This window comes from Scomber japonicus, chromosome 3 (genome assembly GCF_027409825.1).
Source record: "Scomber japonicus isolate fScoJap1 chromosome 3, fScoJap1.pri, whole genome shotgun sequence".
Classification (NCBI taxonomy): Eukaryota; Metazoa; Chordata; class Actinopteri; order Scombriformes; family Scombridae; genus Scomber; species Scomber japonicus.
Genome location: NC_070580.1, coordinates 27360476 through 27380729, shown reverse-complemented (window position 1 = coordinate 27380729; position 20254 = coordinate 27360476). Strand labels below are relative to the sequence as shown.

At 39.0% G+C, this 20254-nt stretch overlaps 2 protein-coding genes across 3 annotated transcripts; both read left to right on the top strand.

The window, feature by feature from the left end:
* Positions 1–6066: 6066 nt before the first annotated feature.
* csrp1b (cysteine and glycine-rich protein 1b) lies at positions 6067–9974 on the top strand. 2 transcript variants are annotated; one of them, XM_053315715.1, is made up of 6 exons: positions 6067–6181; positions 7186–7295; positions 7750–7918; positions 8207–8336; positions 8486–8579; positions 9271–9974. In XM_053315715.1, the coding sequence occupies exons 2-6, from the start codon at positions 7187–7189 to the stop codon at positions 9345–9347; spliced, it is 579 nt and encodes a 192-aa protein (XP_053171690.1). In that variant the 5' UTR covers positions 6067–6181; position 7186; the 3' UTR covers positions 9348–9974. The 2 variants fall into 2 exon arrangements, with proteins under 2 accessions (XP_053171690.1, XP_053171692.1); XM_053315717.1 differs by having other exon boundaries at positions 6142–6186.
* A 4836-nt stretch (positions 9975–14810) lies between these two features.
* Positions 14811–16382, top strand: tnni1b (troponin I type 1b (skeletal, slow)). The gene is made up of 5 exons (XM_053315104.1): positions 14811–14852; positions 15141–15272; positions 15386–15475; positions 15703–15879; positions 16278–16382. The coding sequence occupies exons 1-5, from the start codon at positions 14844–14846 to the stop codon at positions 16380–16382; spliced, it is 513 nt and encodes a 170-aa protein (XP_053171079.1). The 5' UTR covers positions 14811–14843.
* The last annotated feature ends 3872 nt before the right edge of the window (positions 16383–20254 follow it).

Genomic DNA, 20254 nt, shown 5'->3' with positions numbered 1-20254 from the left:
CAGCAAACGCCCTCTCCAGCCTCCAGCTCAAACAGCTTTGAGGACCGAAGCATCCCAGCCTCCGTCCGCTGTGTGGATCAAAGTGGGACTGCTCCCTTCCTGCTTGCATAACAATACTCTAGACAGATCCTCTGCTGCAGTTGGTGCCTGTGTATCAGACTACTTAGCCGGCAGGCGCTCTCTCCGACTTGCAAATGGACCTGGCGCAATTCCAGTCAAAGTCAAAAGTGCTGAGCTATAACTGGGCCATATACCTGGTGAAATACTCATAAAACTGCCTGATATTCAATACTTTCTTCTCTCTCTCTCTCTCTCTCTCTATGTATGTGTCACAGCACAGCTTGGCGGGTTGCGTATGCATCTTTTCCGCCTGGCGCTTAATGTCCTGAGTCACAGCCAGAGCCAGTGAACTGGACTGATTTGAATTGTCACTGCATGTTTGTAGTTGGCTGCCTACAGGGCACAGGCTCCCTCAGCACGACCCTCAGTGTGAATCTGGGCCAAAGGAAGCCAACTCAGAGATGTCAGCTCAGGAGAAGAATGACAGGAGCGATGATATGGTGACAGCATGCGTTCACACATGCACTTTTTCCTCATATAATCTTTGAGGTGGGGATTACAAACTGTGAGTAAAACAACCCCCCCTGTGTGTTACAAGGCCAAATATTATAAAATGACTCATGTAATCAACGGGTGAGGCAGAATATGTTCAGGCCAAGGACATGGTAAAAAAAACATAACAGCAGATCATGACCAAATTTAGTGTGTGCCGAGAGCAATGAAACAACACATGCACACTGGTGTGAAGATACGAGGCAACGAGTGGTGTGATGGTAGGTTACATGTTACATTCCCTGTTGCACATGTGAGCAAATTGCCTCTCCTTGAAGTTAATCGCTCTGCAGGATGACTAAAGTTCATGAGGAGAGATTATAGACTGAGGCAGTTTGGAAATTAAAGCCCTGCATCCTCTGTGTTGAGTCACAGAGAGGAGATAAGTGAGGATTACAGTCAAAGATGGACTGGCTGAACATAGAAATACTCACAGAAATGTGTAATTAATGTGAATACGCTGTAAACACATGCTATCTGACCTTGAGAGATATGAATTGCTATCTCTTAGATCACTTGCACAGGGCTGAACATAATCACAGCTTAATTAAAAGGTGCCAAGATAAAGAATCAGTGGGTTCACACAAGCAGGTACAAGCGGCTCAAGTGAACTGAATTGATAGCGAAGTCCTTCATCTTTCACCTTACCCTCACAGCTTATTAATTCTGCACTTCACACTACGATGCTCACACATTCTGCCTCAGCTAATAAACCTTGTCACCTTTTGCATCAGCTTGGCTTACAGCACTACTTGTGCCTACACACCAAAACACAGCAAGACACAGCCAGAGAGGGGAATCAGGGTGTGTCTCAACAGCACTCAAGCATAATCTCAGCACAAATGTGACCTCTACTGACTAATTAATGAAACTGCAACTTCTTCTCCTCGCCCTGGTCAGAGTGCGTGCCGCAGAGCAGGAATCTGAGAGCCTGTTAAACCCAGTGAAACATCAAACTGCTGCTTGTTGAATGAGACAGTCATCCAGCACAGATCATCCTGCCAAACTCCCTCTACCCTAAACACAATTAACTCATTTCCCTCCTGAAATCTATCTAATAATGTGTATTGAATGAATGAGGGTTATGTTTTCATACCTTAATCATCCAAATGACATCACATGAAATATTACAAACACTTTTGGCTCCTTGTGTTTGAACAGCCGGCTTTGTTTTCTCAAACGGAAAAAAATCACACAGCCCTCTGGAAAGAACAAGAGCTTTATTGCTAAATAGTTAATTTTAGACGGATTTGTCACTTGATTAGTGAACACTGTGGAGGAACACACATTTAGTTTAATGAGTGGCATTTAGGCTGCTGTTGACCAAATAATTCAATATTCAAATGGGGTTAAAAGTTAGAACACATACAAAAGCATGCACTCAAACTGCAAAATTAGGCTACATAAGATTATTTAAGCAGAAATAACAGACAACAACATAATCCAAAGCATCAGCCACAGTGGATTTAACACCAGTGTGCATATGACTAAACACACTAACACAGCAACAGCTATTTGCTATGCAAACACATTTCTCAACATGAAGTCAGCTCACCTCTTTCAGCTCTTCCTCCCTCACCTGACAACTTGGCAAAGCTTCTGTGAAAAATGTTGCCAAGGGGGAAACCATTATCAGGGGAGGAGTCCTGGCTTCAAGTCAGGTCAAATGCAGAGAGACTGTGCTGAATTCCTCCATAAGCAATCACCACCCGCACATTGATGGATGGACCACAGCCCAGCCCTGTCCCTGCCTCTTATCTTGCTTTGCCTCTTATCCTATCCTCTTCCTCTGGATTAATCCATTGAGTCTCTGTCACTCTTCTCCTCTCTTTCTCTCTTTTCCCGCTCTGCCATGAGCATGATCACATGTACACATACTACACAACAAGCCAAGGCGGATGTCCACAGAGCAGAAACAGAGGGGCTAGTGTTAGCCAATCGCTGGCTATAAATAGACTTCTTGAGTTCATCATTGTCTCTTCCTATGATGGTGAAGAGCCCAGAGGGCTTGGAGAGAGGGAGGAAAGCAGACCGAGTAGCATCACTCTCTGCTGGCTATTACTTCCCTCATGTATCGACTAAAGTCATCCTATTAGTTTCACCTGATTCTCCTCATTTGTAAGGAAATAGAGCAATACTGGAAGTGCCAATAGTCATGTTTTCATACTGGATGATGAAATTTTAAGAAAGGGAACAAATACTTCAGAAAACACGAGTGTCTTGTATTTTGCAGCAAACAAGCAGCAGGATTACTTGCACTGACCATTCTTTCACCCATCTGTCACAATGGAAAGGTCACAGGTGTGATGCACTCTAAGTGTGAAAGACAGTAAGCTTGTTGAATGTCAAAGATCACCAGCAAAATGCCAATGTAGAAGTCATATTTGTAGATACAGATAGTACAGTTGTATAGTGCAGTTGTAGTTTTGTATACAGTATTCAGTGTGGTGTTTATACAGTACTATACAATGATTCAGTCCATATAGAATTATGAAGACACTAAATCACTGTTGCAGTGGTAAATTCACATTATAACTTCTTACACATAAAATACATTAAATTGATGTCCTCTCAACAAATCTGCCACCAAAGAAAAGGTTCCTTTCCTTAAGTGCAACTACATACATGCACCCAAAATAAGTCAGCAGAGACCTTTTTACTAAGATTACAGCCAATAAATAATCATATATGCAGCAATAAAACATAAAATGGACGTAAGTCTTCAGCCTCACCCGAATCATATAACACACAAAGCCTTTCCTCTCCAGAGACACCATTAAACCTGATTATAGCTAATGGTAGTGGAGCTGCAACAATTAGTCGATTAACCGATTTGTACACTGACAGAGGCTTTATATAACCATATATAATATCTTCTGGTACTCAACAAGTAATTTGAATACAGTACATCTCCTCAGGCTGTGAGAACACATTTATCACATTTTCTTGACATTATGTAATTTATTAGCGAGGAAAATAATATTAAGTTGCAGCCCAAATGGAGCTGGAAGTGCACTTGAACATAACTGTGGACCCTTGTGGAAATCTTTGATAAAATCTTCTTTTTCACATGCAAGTTTCTACAACATTGCTGTTTTCTATGAAACAATATGTTGGTAATTTCAGTTTGTACCAAACATCAGCAGACCATCTTTCCACATCTTTACTTGTGTTGAGCATTACGGATATTATACTATAATATTTTTTGGGGAAAAAAAAATATATTAAATATAAGTAAATATTTCACCTCACCCAAAGACCAGGGACACCCATACAACATGTTCCCATTCAATAGGTGTTGTAAGGTCAAAAATTATATGAGTAATATACTGTAATACAGTATACATCCAATCAAAAACTAGTATTATTTAAAACGATACATCACTTGAGCACAGCTTTCCAAAATTGTTGTCGGTAGCCGTTTACAGCTACAGTAGGTCAGACATATGCAAAACATGTGTCATGTAAACATTGCCTGAGAGGAACTCCTGATTGACCTGTCGCCCTCTGAATCATACGGCTCATTTAAACACATCCACAAGGTCTCTGGAGACGGTGAGTAATCCACTCAACTATCCACTGAGCTAGAGGGTATGACCCTGTGCTTTCAGTAGGAACACCTTGTAAGGCAGTGGCAACAGAACTTCCTCTTAGATTGGACAGATTTGTAGGCAGTCCGCTCCCAATATCACTGCTGCAACTTGTCAAACACAAAACAGCCTCAGCCTCATCCGACACGCAAAGTCTGTGAATTTTTCCTGGGAACGTACTGTGCATTTTACCCTGCAGACACATCGGAAACACAGAGCGGGACTGTCATGTGAAAATGTCAGATAGGGTTGAGCACAAACACTTCACAAAACTACAGCTCTTCTTCTTCAGTTACTCAGTTACAGCTCTTCTTCTTCTTCTGTTACTCAGTTCAAATACAGCATATTAAGTATTGGACAGTGTAGGTTCTGTGTTTTCATTCATAGTCCCTCAGTTTTAAGACAGTTCAGTAGGACAATGATATCAAATATTCTATGTAACTAAGCAGGTTTTCAGAGACAGTGAAATGCTCTTGACTTACCAATTCAGTAATCTAACCTCACTTGAATCGATCACATGTTCCTTTCTAAAAACCAGAGAGATGGAAAAAAGACAATTCCCTGAAACAAAGAAGAGGTGACATATCTATTCAGGCTACAAAGAGTATCAAAAGGTCTTTAAACACTTTGCTCATAGACAACAAGAAGGCTCTCTCCATTCTTTCTTTGTAAAAAACTGAGTGTCAACAATTAGAGGGTTTCAAAAAATTAAAAAGGCATTACCAATCCTGTCTCAAGGGCAGCAGGATAGGAGGTAGGGTTAGGGTTAGGGTTTGTGGAGAGAGAGCATAATTTCCGTTTAGGCATGACCTCGACACAATGTAATGTGTAATTTTGTTAGCGGCTGTTCAAGCTACTAGCAAGTATTTAGAAAGAGATCTCATAAAGTTTGGTATCACAAGACTACCTGAGTGCTTGTTAATATCTGTAGGTCATGGGGTGCAAAAGACTCACAAAACACTTGTAGCCACTTGGCCAGTTTTTAAATTGGCAAACTTGTTCGCAAACAGTTACTCTCATATATGGCTCACAGAGTAACAGTATTATTGATTTGTTGTGTTTGGAATTCACCTCAAATATTTATGTCAATTCTTGAGGTAAATATTTGGGTCTGTTGGTACTAAGTGCTTCACTACATTCACCAGTTGCTAATTTTGCCTGTATTCAGTTTGGTGCTGAGCCTGTGGTGTACACTGGGTTTTTAAGAGTCTATGGAATAAAAACTTACATGGACTGTAATTAGAGAGACAACACAACAGACATTGTGCTCAAACTCTCAGATTTCACCCCACATTGAAACTGCTTGTGGTTATAAAGTCTTCATTTTCAATCATTCCCTAAACTTTCACATAAAAAACAGCTCACACAAACGCATGCCACCATTGTTTCTAGAACAATCTCAGGATACTGTTGCTATGCACCAGTAATAATCTGAAATAGCAAAGTCCAAAACAATGAAACTTGGAGAACGTCATAATCAGTACCAGTTACCTCTTGTTACCATTTGGGGCCGCCAGCGTGCAGAATTACCTTGAACCTCAACAGTCTTGCTTCCTTTGTACACGTTATGTGTACGAAGTCTTATATTTAGATCTTCATGTGTACTCTATTAATCTGTTGTTTATAATATTTAATCTGTTGTTTATATTATTTAGTCCTCAAAGTTTGGCAGGGTGTTTTGTGATTTCACCAAGTAGGGTAACTAAGCCTCCGAGTTGACATCATTTTATCTGTACCTCTTTCAGTCTCCCACCCTCCCAGTGCAGTCCATCAGTAACTTTCTCCATCTTTCTCCTCCTTTTCCTCCCTGCGTCTGTCTCACTCTGTTTGTGTGTACTGACTCCTCCCTCATTTCCAGCCTGGTGTCCACTCGGACTCCCTCTACTTCTCCTCATCAGACCAGTGTCTCTTCTCAACTCAGTCGTCTCTTACCATCACTCAACAACCAGCGAGAGGAGCCACCTTTCCCCTCAGTGCAGGTAAGGTAAGGGTCAACTTGAACAGTCAGATGTAATAATATTTAACTTTAAGATTTCATTGTAGAGGGACAAAATGTAATTAACTTTTCTACAATAAGTATATTTCAGAGGTCACTGGATTCAAATTGGTCAAATCAAGAGTAAAACGCAATGAAAGCAACCATTTCTACTCTGTTTTGATTTGATATTCAAGTGAAATTATCTTTAATGACAAAATTATAAATGATTCATAGGTTCTGGTATGCATAGAGTTAGGAGGCCTACATTTAAAGATAGAAAATGTTCTAATATTATGTTGGATAGGAGGTCATGCTTTAACGCTTTGCCTGAATATCAGACAAGGAAAAGACTTTCAAAAACAATGCCAGGAAGATAGTTAAGTATAAAAATAAACCTTTTTTTGTTACCAGACTTATTAATGATCAAGCTGAAACTATTTAAAATGGATGTTTTTATTCATCATTTAAAAAAGATTGTTTTGGCAACCATATAAACTGAAAATGATCGAGGTCTGGTGGGGTTGTCTGAGGTCAAGATTGTTAATTACGTGATAACAAAATGAAATGCAGGGAATTTCCTGTTTATCTGGAGTGATCTAGTAGATTGCAGACTTTCTGTTTGGATGACAACCCTGAGCTGATGTATCTCAAACATTACATAAACTGACATTGGTGTGGCATACATACAGAGTTCTGATGTCATTTTATGAGCATGAGAATGTTGGCCGATATCAAGAGCAATAGCCGACAAGTACTTTGCATTTTACAATTAGGTATGAACAGTCTTTCAGATATCTATTCATGCCAGGAGGCTGCAGTAAGAAAAGGAAAAGAAAGTCTATCATAGCACCCTGGTATGTTTCCTTTTATAGGTATTGTTTCTTGCCTCAAGTGTTGCCTCAGATGCCCTCTGTTGTTTGAGTAACTCTGATGTGAACTCCAGAATAGACCGTTACGTATACGAGTGAAAAATATACACAAAGCGGTTCTCCTGTATGCTCACAGGATGCCTTTTGGAGGAGGAAACAAGTGTGGCTGCTGCCAGAAAACTGTCTACTTCGCTGAGGAAGTTCAGTGTGAGGGGAAGAGCTGGCATAAATCCTGTTTTCTGTGCAGTAAGTATTTAACTTTTCGTGTAATCTGCTTTGTGCGCCGACTGAATAAACGACCCTGAAAAATGCCAGAATGGAATGCGAAGTATTTGGCATCAGGGTAGGAAACTGAGCATCCGCAGGTTTTTGCTCCGACATCTCTGACCTTATTTGGATCCACTGGAAACGTGACAAAGGCTTCATCTTCCTTATATGGCAGAGGAAGGTGCTTGTACTCCCTCTCAACCACAGAAATGTATTTATCTGAGCCAGCTACGCACATGGCGGTTTGCCATTTAATTTTATTTAAAATGTCATGCATAGTTTGTGGTAATGTCACAACTAAACATCTGTGAAAAAAGATAGTTTACAGTTCAGAGAGTTTAGTCTGTTTGTTTGCTGTAGATGTTTCCTGGCTAAAATAGATAGATTTATTCTTTTAACTCGTTTTTTTTCCCTCCTTTCCCTTTGCTGTCAGTGGTCTGTAAGAAGAACTTAGACAGCACAACAGTGGCTGTTCATGTGGATGAGATCTACTGCAAATCATGCTATGGCAAGAAATATGGGCCAAAAGGCTACGGCTTCGGAGGTGGAGCCGGCACTCTGAGTATGGATACAGGAGAAGGACTTGGAATCAGGCCTGAAGTGTAAGTAAAACAGCACCTTTCCTGTAAAAATACTTCACCTAATGTTTGAATGTACCTCATTGAATGGTTATGAATAAAGGAACATACAACCTGTAAAACATCTGGTTGCTGTTGTTGTTGGATAAAAGCTTCACATGAGGGAGGAAGCAGATTATAAGAGTCTGTATACTGTATTTATAACTCCCAATAAAAGCACTGTTTCAATCTCTTTGATCCTTAATGGTCTGTTTCCTCCCTCACTTGAATTCCCCTCTCTTCCTTCATTAAAGCTCAAATGTTTCTTGACAGACAAGCTCCTCATCGCCCTACAAATAACCCCAACGCCTCCCCGTTTGCCCAGAAAGCAGGGGGCTCAGATGTGTGTCCCCGATGTGGCAGAACAGTGTACGCAGCTGAGAAGGTTATCGGCGGAGGCAATGTAAGAAAGTTCGACGCTGCTATCTCGGTTTTAGACCTTATAAATTTACACTTTGATTTAACAACAGGAGCTTTTAGCTTATTGATTTGTCAGTTATCACTATATGTTTGAGGGCCAGCGCTTGATCCAACTCTCTGCTCTCTCCTCAGCCCTGGCATAAGGGCTGCTTTCGTTGTGCCAAGTGTGGCAAAGGACTGGAGTCCACAACTGTTGCCGATAGAGACGGAGAGATCTACTGTAAAGGTCTGTATGTATTAATACTACACAAGCTTTTACTACTGAGAAATGACTTCCAGTATTCTTCACTGAACAAATTAAAATGGGCTAAAATCCTCAGTTAAATAAGTCAGTACTGCAGTAAAATACTGCAGAAAGTATTAGAGTACTTGAAGTTGTTTTCTAGCAGGCAGTGAATGTACGACTTAGTGAAGATACCAACCGAGAAATAATCTCACAGTTAAACCTCAGTATGCAGAGCCAAAGCCAGACTCATAAATCAGTGACGCTGGCCAATATGAACCAATATTGGTTTCATTGCATATATCAGTAGTGACGTGTATATACACTGATAATTGCAGTACAGGCATGTCAAAGATGTGTTTGAGGCCATTTAATAAGTGTGGTCATTACCTTGTTTATCCACCAGAGAGCACTGAGCACTGAAAACTGTTTTCCAAATGTTAAATGTCTTGCTGAGTACATCTGTTTAGATGACAACCACAAAACTGCAAAGTGCCAGTTTCATCTTTTATTTGGCGTCACCTGGCATAAAATGGCCAAAACTGCTATTTTAAAAAAGTGACCTCTGTCAAATGTTTTTCTTCATGTTAATCATGTAAAAAAAAAAAAGAACACCTACCACTATATATTTATTCAAGATTTATAATATTTATGTTTTACCTATTTTTCCATTTCACATTCATTCAATTCACAGGTTGTTATGCAAAGAACTTTGGTCCCAAGGGATTTGGCTTTGGTCAGGGTGCAGGAGCTCTGGCTCATTCCCAGTAAAGCCTGAAGCTTCAGCCCACCTGGGGCTGACATCTGGTACTCTGATACCATCGCTTCTAGGATCCTTCCGTCAATAATCAAGGATATTTCACTCTGCCCTTTCACTCTAGCTACAGGCAAAAGAGGAATGAGAGCTGCACACAGCTTTTTGCACATGTTCACCAATTACATTTTGCTTCATATGTTGCATTAGACTTTGGTGTATAATTTTCCAGGTAAAGCAATGCTAATCATTTAAAAAACACAATGAATTCTAACTCTGGATGTGCACATCCTTTGTCTATAAACTGACAAATTAACAGCAATTGGACTCCATTACTAGAGGAAGAAAGACTGAACAACTTAAACATTGTGGTTGCAATAAGAGATTCTCTGTAATACAAGACTGAGACAAATGTTGAGAATGATAAACATCTGAATCAGTTGGTGTCTGAGAAAGGAAACACAATAACATCAGCATGTTTCACCACTGACAGCTGTGTCAAAACCAGCTATAAAGAAGTCTCAGATCATGTTTCAGTGCACTCAAGATAAAGCCTTCCTTTCTGCCTCACATGTCAAATGGTGTAAATACTGTCTTGAAATATGTTTTATTGCTGAGACGCAAAAATAAATATATTGCATGTATCTGGAATGTTTCCCAGTGATAGCATAACATGCTCTCATAGTAACTTCAACCAAACCACGAGTAAGATGGCAGTATACAATGGGACATTTTGAAAGCTATACACAATTGTCATTGTTCTTTTTGTGGTTCTGATCTGATGAAATCAACGTGCATGTTTGTGCAGTGCTGGGTGTGTTTGTTATTCTTTCCAATCACCATCATCTAACAGAGCAAAATGCCAGCTGTGATCGTGAACAACGGAGGCGTAGTGCTCTACCCTGTCTCTGCCTGTACCGAGCAGTTGGCACACTGACCGCAGTGCCAGGCAGCTGTGGCAGTGATGCTGGTGGAGGATCAGTTGTTTGCTTTGGCACTGACTATAACATGTGTGAGCCATATACTACATGACTAAGTCTGAAATCCTCCGATAACCAAAGTATTACACTAAAAAGCGGCTTCAAACATGCTTTCATATGTTCAGATTGATTATAAGTGAAACAGGGATGTGTTTCATCCATGAACTACTTCAGATAGATGTAAAGTTTGCTCTTAATGTCCTGCATTAAGTAACCATAGACATACAGTATAGATTAATTCCCTTTAGTTGTTTACCCACTAGAAAGAAACAAAAGGCTGATTTTACAGTAAATAAACAGTTGAAAAGATGAAAAATAAAGCTCATAATTATAATTTGGTAAGTCTTAATCAAATCTGCTAGTGACAGTTGTGTTCTCAGCCAAAATCTATGGCCTCCAGCTATTATTTAATCTTAATATTTATAAGTGAGTCAAGACAATCGAGCCTTAGAGGACTCTGAAAGGGTCGCGGTACAAACTGGTACAAGTGCAATGAGAAAGAGCCCCAGACGGAAGTTTTTTTTTTTTTTTTTTTTCAAATATGTAAAGTAAGAAACAACGAAGTACAATAGTAAAAAGAAGGAAGTGCAGCAATAAACAAAGCTTTAGGGGTCTAAGAAGGAAGGAAGAAGGAAATAAGAAGCCTGCTTTTGTCTGTCTACAGGTATGTCTGAAAACCAACTACTCACTTTATCAAAAAATTACAACAAACTTTGAGTGGAAAATCTACACAGGCCAAGAAGTAACATTCAGTCAACATTACAGCCTGCAAATCTGCTGTATGGGAACAGAACTTTACAAAAGACATAACAGCAAAGTGCCACATGTGACAACTACTGTAGTATATGAAGTCTTAACATATATATGAGACAGGAGTCAGTTTCCTGGAGACAGTCTGGCAAACACACACCCTGATAATCCTGCTGCCATATATACTGTGGAATTATAATCAGCTGCCATGAGAAAACAGCCTGGACCTGAGTTTCACAAATTAAATCAGCATCAGGGATTTTTTAACTCCTGACTCAGCTCAAGCAGAAGAACAATGCTGCACATTTTACCAATCTAACACTAACAATAAAAGAAGAATTAAGAGGATCCTGTCACAGACGCCGCAAATGCAATTATCTCAGACCTCCATAGATTCATCTCAGAGATTGATTCTTCGCTAGCAGTATTTCCTCTGGTGGAGTCCCATGTGTGTGAGCTTGCAGAATTCAGAATGAACCTCTATAAATACTTAAGTGCAATAAACAGCAAGGTTGGTGGCCCAGTGGGTCTCAGTCACTGTGGTCTCATGAGGCTGACAGCTTGCCTGTTACCTTACAGAGCTGCCTGCTACTCACAAAGTCCACTATCAGCACTACCACAAATGTAGAGTATGTGTAATAGCATAAGATGAGTAGTAATGAAATGCTGCTTTAATATTAAATGAGTTTGTAATAAGTGTGGAATATAGTGTGTGACCTATTTAAAGGAAAACCTGGAGTGCAGAGGCTTTCACACAGGACACACACTAGTTTCATTAATATGAAAATGATGTGAATGATGTGCTCTAGCCTTCACAGTCACCAGATGTCCACCCAACAGAATATTTGGACCAACCACCACCATCATCATAAAATCACTAAATGAAGGAATATCTATCAGAAGAATGGTATTCATCTCTCCAGTACAAATACACAAACTTGAAGCTGCTCTAAACTCACTATGAACAACTAAAGCACACTCAGCATAAAAAGAGTTCAAGACACAGAGCTGGTGAAATTCAGGTACTTTCCCTTGAAAAGAGTCGTTAACACAATAATCCCTTATCACTTCCTGCTTCCTCTTGGGTAATTGATTGGATGGCATAGACGGCATGTGTGCAAATGATATGGTTCACTTGTTCTGGTCACACAGTAGGAACAAGCGGGACATTTATATTCTCAAGACTGAACTGAATTGATTGATAGGTCAAGGAGTCGAGTGGCTCCATGGATAGAAATGTCTGTCTTTCTGTTGGTCTGTTGGCCCTCAGCTTTGCTACCTTGAGATCAAAGCTGTTGTGTCACTACAAAGTGTTACTATGTATATGACCGACATTCAACCGGGAAGTCCAAGTTTGCGTCACCGCTGTACAAACTGAAAACAAGTAAATCTCAACACAAACACAACTGAACTCACAGATTAATTGAAGGACTTATTGTCCTTGCATGACTGAACTGGGCACTTTGACGTTTGTTCACACAGACACACACATTCACCTGTGTTAACATTTCCCACACGTACAGTATGCAAGCTTTGACCCCGTATCAAAGAGTGGCAGCATCACATGGTGCTGCAATTTGTCTATGTTTAGTTGGAAGGCCTCAGCCACATGTACACTGGAAACTGCATTCCTGCCCTAAAACCACGGCTTAGCATTGTCTGCAGCTATTATCCTAATCAGACCAAGAGGCCCTGCAGTCTCTGGGTGGCAGGGCACATCTACACTGTCAATCGCAGTAGCAAAAGAAAATCTCGCAAGATCATCTACAGTAAGGAGACAAACTGTTATAACTGCTTGAAGTTTGCTTCAATTTGGAGAAAAAAAACCTTCTGTGTTTCCTATAGCTTTTTGTTAGAATGAGCAAAGAGATGTTGCTACCTAGAGCTATAGTTCACACGTGTGAAAGGAAATAACAACATATCAACAACCAAAGGAAAACTGGTGAAGTGAAAGTCATCAAGGATGTTGTTTATCCCGTCTTGGCACACAGAAAAGTTCACACACATTTTTTATAAAGAAGAAGAGAGTGGTGATCTATCAACACAACATGAGCATCACTATCAGTGTTATCCTGAGACCCCTCCTTCATCATTAAGTGTGTAGTAGTGTGTCTGCGTGTGTTTCTATTTAAATCTCCTTGTGACAGAGAGGAGGGACAAAGGAGGGCAAGAGATAAATATTCTGGTGGGCTCTTTTCTGCATCACTTTGTGCCTGTCTGCATCCAAACCATCAACACAGTGAGGTAAGGCCATGTATCTCTGCTACATTATAATATGTCTCCAGTGACAAATGATCTGAGAACTAGCTTCAACCTTGGATTTGAAGAGTAGATATTATTTAATTATTAGTATTCTGAATCAAAATTTTAAGCAATAAGACTTGTTGAGCAAAAATTACATTAAAAAAATGTAGTGATTTTTTTTTTTAATTGCTAACGCCTCAATTGCAGAATAATACAGATTACATTTGACTTTTTATAATCACTGTTAATTGAATATGTGACTGCTTATTAAATTGTAGAACTAGGGAGGATGATGTGTATTAAATCCTCTTATCTTTACAGTTTTGTATCAAAATATCAAACATTATTCTGAAAAATCAAGTCGTAATATGTTTTATGTATAACTAGAAAGAAATGTCTTTTTTTGGCTAATTCATCAAATTTAATATATCTGACAAATCACAGTATTTCATCACAGCTAGCAAAAAATAAACATCCCTTCATGGATTTGCAACACTGACTGCAATGTGCTAATGCAACTAGAAATATTTAAAAAGGGAGAGATACCATTATGCAAATATAGTCTTAATCTTATGGTATATCAAGGTATGACCCGAACCTATGAAAAAATATACATTTCAGTTTTTTTGTTGTTGTTTTTTTTCTATTGGGCCAACTCAACTGGGTTTTCTAGAAAAAGCTTAGCACTATTCCAAGAATGGGGGACCCTGACTATATTTGTGTCTTTATCCAGTGGAAAAGTGGGGGTGACAGCAGGAAATGTTATCTATGTGGAATAGCTGCCATGTTGGGGCCTTGTTTCTGCTTGTCTGCTATCACTTGCTTTTTGGCAGGTGTGTTTGCTATCAGCAGTGGGAGGTGACTGGTTGATTTTGTCCAGCAGGCCTTTCTACAAATAAGACATAACAATGGTGGATAAACAGAACAAAACATAAAAAGTCAGGCCATCTGAAAAAATGATGTCCATTAGTAATTAAATAAATGACAAATTATTGATTATGTCACAATTAATGAAGGAATAACTCTACATACACTCTTTAATCCCATTCTTGTAACACTATACAGTGCAGTGTTTGGTGTAGTGCAGCTAAAATGGAAACAGAAGTTAAGACCCATTGGGGCCCTAGACCTAAGTGGTCCCCACTGTCAAGCTCTTCAGAGGCAAAAAGGTTTTATTTTTGTCTTCCAGGGGGAATTGAAATAGCCAAGATGCCTGAGAAAGCGTAAGTGTATTGTGTTTCTATTTCTTGTTTCCATTTCATCAGGAGTGTCAGTTTCATATAGGATAAGTGATGTATCTATAGAAACACAGAATAAAAAAGGTAACATGACAGTTTGAAATTAAAATTAAAGTTGGTGTCTTTCATTTTATTTCACATGTTTACAAATTAACGTCCACCCGTAGACCTGAGGTAAGATGACATTTCTACTACAAAATATACTCACAATCTTAAAATGATTGTCTAATAAAATGCCAATAAGACAAATTCTTCATTGCTTTTACAGAGAAAATCTAAAATCTCAGCCTCCCGCAAGCTTATGCTAAAGGTGAGTCATCAACCACATTTCCAAAAGGTCATATCAAGCAATTTATCAATTTTACAATGTACAAGTCAGGTCATGTAGCCTAAGTATTGCGATGTCTAATGTTTGTTTAACAGATTAAATTCCATTTACTTGACTTTTTTATTTGATTGAATTTACTACTTGTTTTTAATGAGTTTATCTTGTTTCCTGCAATCCCACAAAAAAGTGTACATGAACATGTACATTTCCCCTCTGGGAATCAATAAAATCTGATCTTTGTTACAATCATTTGTGTTTGTGGTATCTCAGAGCTTGATGGTAGCCAGAGCTAAGGAGGATCTAGAGCAGGAGATGGAAGAAAAAGAGGAGCAGAAGGAAAAGTACCTGGAAGAAAAATCTCCTCCAATACAGACCAGTAGCATGTCCTTAGAGGAACTACAGGTATCATTTTATACTCACCACTGTTTCGTTCAGATTCGCAAACTGAACCAGATGATTTATGCTATATTACAGGTGATGTGTAATTCTTCTATTTCTTCTCATTCTCTACACAGACATTATGTCAAGAGCTGCATGCCAAAATAGATGTGGTGGACGAGGAGCGCTATGATATTGAAGCCAAAGTCTTGCACAACACCAGAGAGGTAACATAACACTGGTTGAAGAAAGATAACAATGAATAATCACTGCTAATTTCCATATCGATAGCAATTAGATAAATAAACACATATCTCAAAGCTGATCTAGTCCAAAAAAGTACTGTATATTTTAACATCTAGAAAGTTCAGCTTTAAATGAACTGATTCGAAGTCTTAAAAAGTGAAATGGCTGTCACTGACCAACATCACCTCATTCCGTACTTTCACCACAGATCAAAGACCTAAACATCAAGGTACTGGACCTGCGAGGGAAGTTTAAGAGGCCCAACCTGAGAAGGGTTAGGGTGTCTGCTGATGCCATCCTGCGCTCCCTACTAGGCTCTAAGCATAAGGTCTCTTTGGATCTGCGAGCTAATCTCAAATCAGTCAAGAAGGAAGACACAGAAAAGGTGGGTTCAGAGGGGTTTTTCTTTTAAATGACAATAGTTTATGTAGTACATTTTCACATTAGGCCTTCAGCTGAAGCTCCTATCAAGGGTGACTGAGAGTATGAAAACTGTTTAATTAACTTGTAAAAACAAAAAGGAAACCACTGGTGCGAGGGTCAAAATATCAGATAATTCCTATAGTACATATTTAGTGATTCTGGTTAACTAAGAGGTTACAGCTGAATACTGCAGCAAAGATCTGAGAGAATTCTTGTAGACCAAACACACGGACTGAAGGGTGATTTGCATAACTTTAAGTGTGCATAAGATCCTTTTCCCTTAAGCATATTAGAGCAAGTCTCTCTACACTGGGAAACTACTTAAAAACTCAGCTCTAATATCTATTCCTTGTGCTGCAGGAGAAGACAGCAGAGGTGAACGACTGGAGGAAGAATGTGGAAGCCATGTCGGGCATGGAGGGCCGCAAGAAAATGTTTGATGCAGCAAAGGGCCCCAGCCAGTAGAGAGGGGTTAAAAAAACAGTTGGCTTTCATTTTATGCCAAACACAACCATCACTTGCCATGCAAAGAGTGTTTGCCATCAGCACCAAACATTACAGTAATGCATAAAAAGTCAAACTCTTCCTAAGGTCACAGAACATTTCTTGGTATTTTATGGAATGTCTTTTTCCTCTAAAACCCAAATTAACAGGGTATATTGCTTTGTTGTCACTGAACTAAATACAGTATCTCTCAGTCTGTGTGTGTGACTTTTATTTGTTATCTTATTTTATCTTATTTAATTTTGCAAGCTTTCCATTCACACACATTAGTCAGCTTTTCTAATCTTCAGTGGTGTTATGTTAAGTTTTAAAAGCTGATATCTACTGCTTGTCCTACACATATGTTAACAATGATTAAGACTGTACATTCAAAATGTAAGATTACAATCAGATGCAATCAGTTAAAAAACAACAATGTGGGCCTATTCACAGGGAGTTCCCATTTTTCATCAGAAAAACAGCAATGAGGCCAGGTAATCACCATAAATCAAAGGAACCACACAGTAACCACATATCCGCCAAGCTTAACCACTACAATCTCAGCCATTTCAAAGAATTATTTGACAATAACTATGTAACTGTGAATACAAATAAGGTACAAGCAGATGCCAAGACACTAACAAAAAGGTCTGCAGGAGAGCCAATCCAAATATGCATGCTCAAAGTAAACAGAGAATACTTACTGTAGCTTGTTGAAGTGAAGCAGTGATGTGTGACAGCCCAGCAGGGAATAAATAAATCCTTTGGGGAAAAGTCTGTCTGCCATGGCCAGGAGCACAGCTAAATCCAGCTTTAAACTCACTGTGAGGCAGAAAAACTGCATTGAGGAGGCACTCACATAACATTATTACGTCCACAAAAATCCAAATGTGCTCTAAAATATAACTGGACTATCTGCAGGTCGTGACGTAGGACAGTGGGATGACAGTCTGCACAGGTAACTCAGTTTATACAGCCGCCATGTTTAGTAAACTCTGCAGCAAGTGGTTTCGTGTCAGGTGAGTGTTGCAGGTAAATTAAACTGTTTGCCCTCCTGAACAAGCTAACAGGCGTTTTCATATATTACAATACATTAAACTTAAATTATTGTGCTGCGGCAGAATTAAAAACATGGCAAGGCATAGCAACAGTAACCAAGGGGTTCAGGGATTAGCAAACTGTGAATTGCTCACAAAATTACGTTTGATTTCTTTCAGACTGGTACATTACGCCGACAGTGCAATTTCTTTCCTAGGAAGGCAAAGCCATGACCCGCCCTTCCCTGCCTCTGATTGGCTTATCTTGATATCATACCTTAATTTTAACCAATACAACCAACAAACGTAACAAGTAATAGCCAATCAGAGGCAGAGGAGAGCGGGTCATGATTTCGCCTTCCTAGGAAAAAATAAAGGCCTACAAGTATAAAGTTGGGACTGCACATGTGTTAATGAACAGGAACTTAACGATCAGTGGATTTGGACTCATGACCTCAGTATTTTTTTTTAAATCCTGCACATTGTGCATTTGTATTCACATTTCTAAAGATGGAAAATTAAGATCAACACCCAAAAGCTTTCTCATGTGATGTAACCTGTCCAAATGTTTGGGTTGAGTGCTAGGTCTCAATTGTAATACATTAAATGACAATTCAGATTATTTTGTATTAGATTCTTAAAGATGAGACAGGTAGGCATATAGATACTGTAGGTCCACAGGCAGATGCTGTGGGTGCATCCTCTCCAGTTTTCACTTCTGCCACATGATGGCAGTGTCAACTCACAGTTTACTGAGATAGTGACAGAGACATTTACTGGCAGATTTCAGCCGCAACTGCAGATAAAAAAACTGGGTGAAATATTGTCTATGTCTAAATAAATGATGTGCTGTGCTTTTAGAAGCTTAAAGATATATTAATAATGAGTCTCAAAAAAATACATGTGTGGGCAAAGGTTCTTTCTTAAAACTGCTGCCATTTCAGGGTTAGATACAGGATGCCAAAGTCTTTCCTATTGTTGATTCAGGTGTCGGATGGGTGGGGTTGCACCAATACAATCAGGAAGAGAAAGCTTAACTTATCATAGGAAAGCACTTTGAACGTGTTACTTCCCTCTCATTGTCTGTTACCTAACACTGTTTTATAGCTTTTGTTGCAGCCCACACAACTAACACTAGAAACACACATTCTACATTTTCAAACACAAACTTCTGTCATTGAGGTGTTAGAAAGAAAAGTGTTATAAAAATTACATAAATTACGTAAAACTATATCAATCTTCATTTGTTACTGATTATGTCTTTGGACTACTTTTATGTCAGTCAGGGGAATACTAGCTTTTATCCTGAAGTCGGCAAGTTTGCCAAAATGTTGATTATTAGACTACAAATAAAAGGTTTTCATCTGATGTGTGTGTTGCTTCTCCATCCCTCCTCCAATGTATGTCAGCATTACAAACATCTTAAAACCGTGGACGTAGCCTATTGTAATAACTCAAAACAGAGGAAAAGGGTCAGTTGACTTTTTGTGTTTGACCATCACAGGCTTTATGGAGCAAACAAACAAAGGTTCCTTTCATAAACAACCACAGGGTGAATGAGAGTCCAAATATTTGTTTAAGGAGTAGAAAAATATTTCATTATTTATATTTAAGGCACATGCACAGACATCTACATAAATCAAAAGGTGAAATTGTGGTGTTGCTTCTCACCCAACGTGTGTGGTAGACGTGCACATCTGGAACAAAAACTTAAACCAGGTGCTGGTAAATTGTGTAACCTGTCACCACTATCTGAGTCATACAAGAGAAAGAAGTGATGGGAATATGTTCATAACTAAAAATAGATCCATTACTTCCTCCTGTATGCTGATTCATAAATGAATGTAGTAAACTTTAGTGTTTACTAGGGCAGGGTATCGGTACTGAGTACCGTAAAGGTATTGACTGAAATTAATTAGTACCAAGTAGTATCATAACATCTCCTGTCAAACGATACCTGCAATCAATCTTTTTTGCACCCAGAGCTAGAAAATATGACTTGTGTGTATGGACTTGCTCACAGGAAATCAATGTAAGCGTTCTTTGATTTAATGTGATGTGATTGGCCCAGTGGCCCACTGCCACAGCTGCTACACGTTGCATTTAAAAATTATCATCAAATCAAATCATTCAGATGTGGAGGAGTGGTGGCATTGTATGCAGTTTAATGCTTCTATTTACATGATGGGTATATGAAGTACTCAGTTGGTATTAGTATCACTTTAAAGGTACTTGGATTGGTACTGATATCATCATTTTTTAAACAATACCTAGCCCTAGTGTTTACAGTAAACATTGACTGAACTTTTACTTGAAAATGCTGAAAGATGATAATCTTTCCTGTATTTTGACACCAGAGCTGCAGACTTACTCACAAAAACAAGGATTAAAGACTTTTCTTTCTCTCTTATACAATATCATACAACATTTTCTAAAACTAAACCAGTATCAATGCCAACCCATTATTGAGTTTATTTGGGAATTACATCTACCCATCCAAACAAATGCACATGTACTATATCATGGACTACAATGCATAGCCTGATTAAGGGCCTCCTTAAGCATCCATATAATTATCACCATTGATAACGTTCATTCAGGATTGCTGTTTTTTATCTTTTAAATAGTTTCAGTTTTCAAATTTTGTGAAAAAGTATGGAATGTGAAGGAGCTGACAGTATAGAAGATCCCCAGTGATTTGCAATGTATTTCCTACAGTAGTTGGCAAAAGTGTTTTATTAAGACATTTTATTGTGTGAACTCCAACTATACTGTCTTGTAGCACGTAATGAAGTGCAGGCTATATCATGATGCATG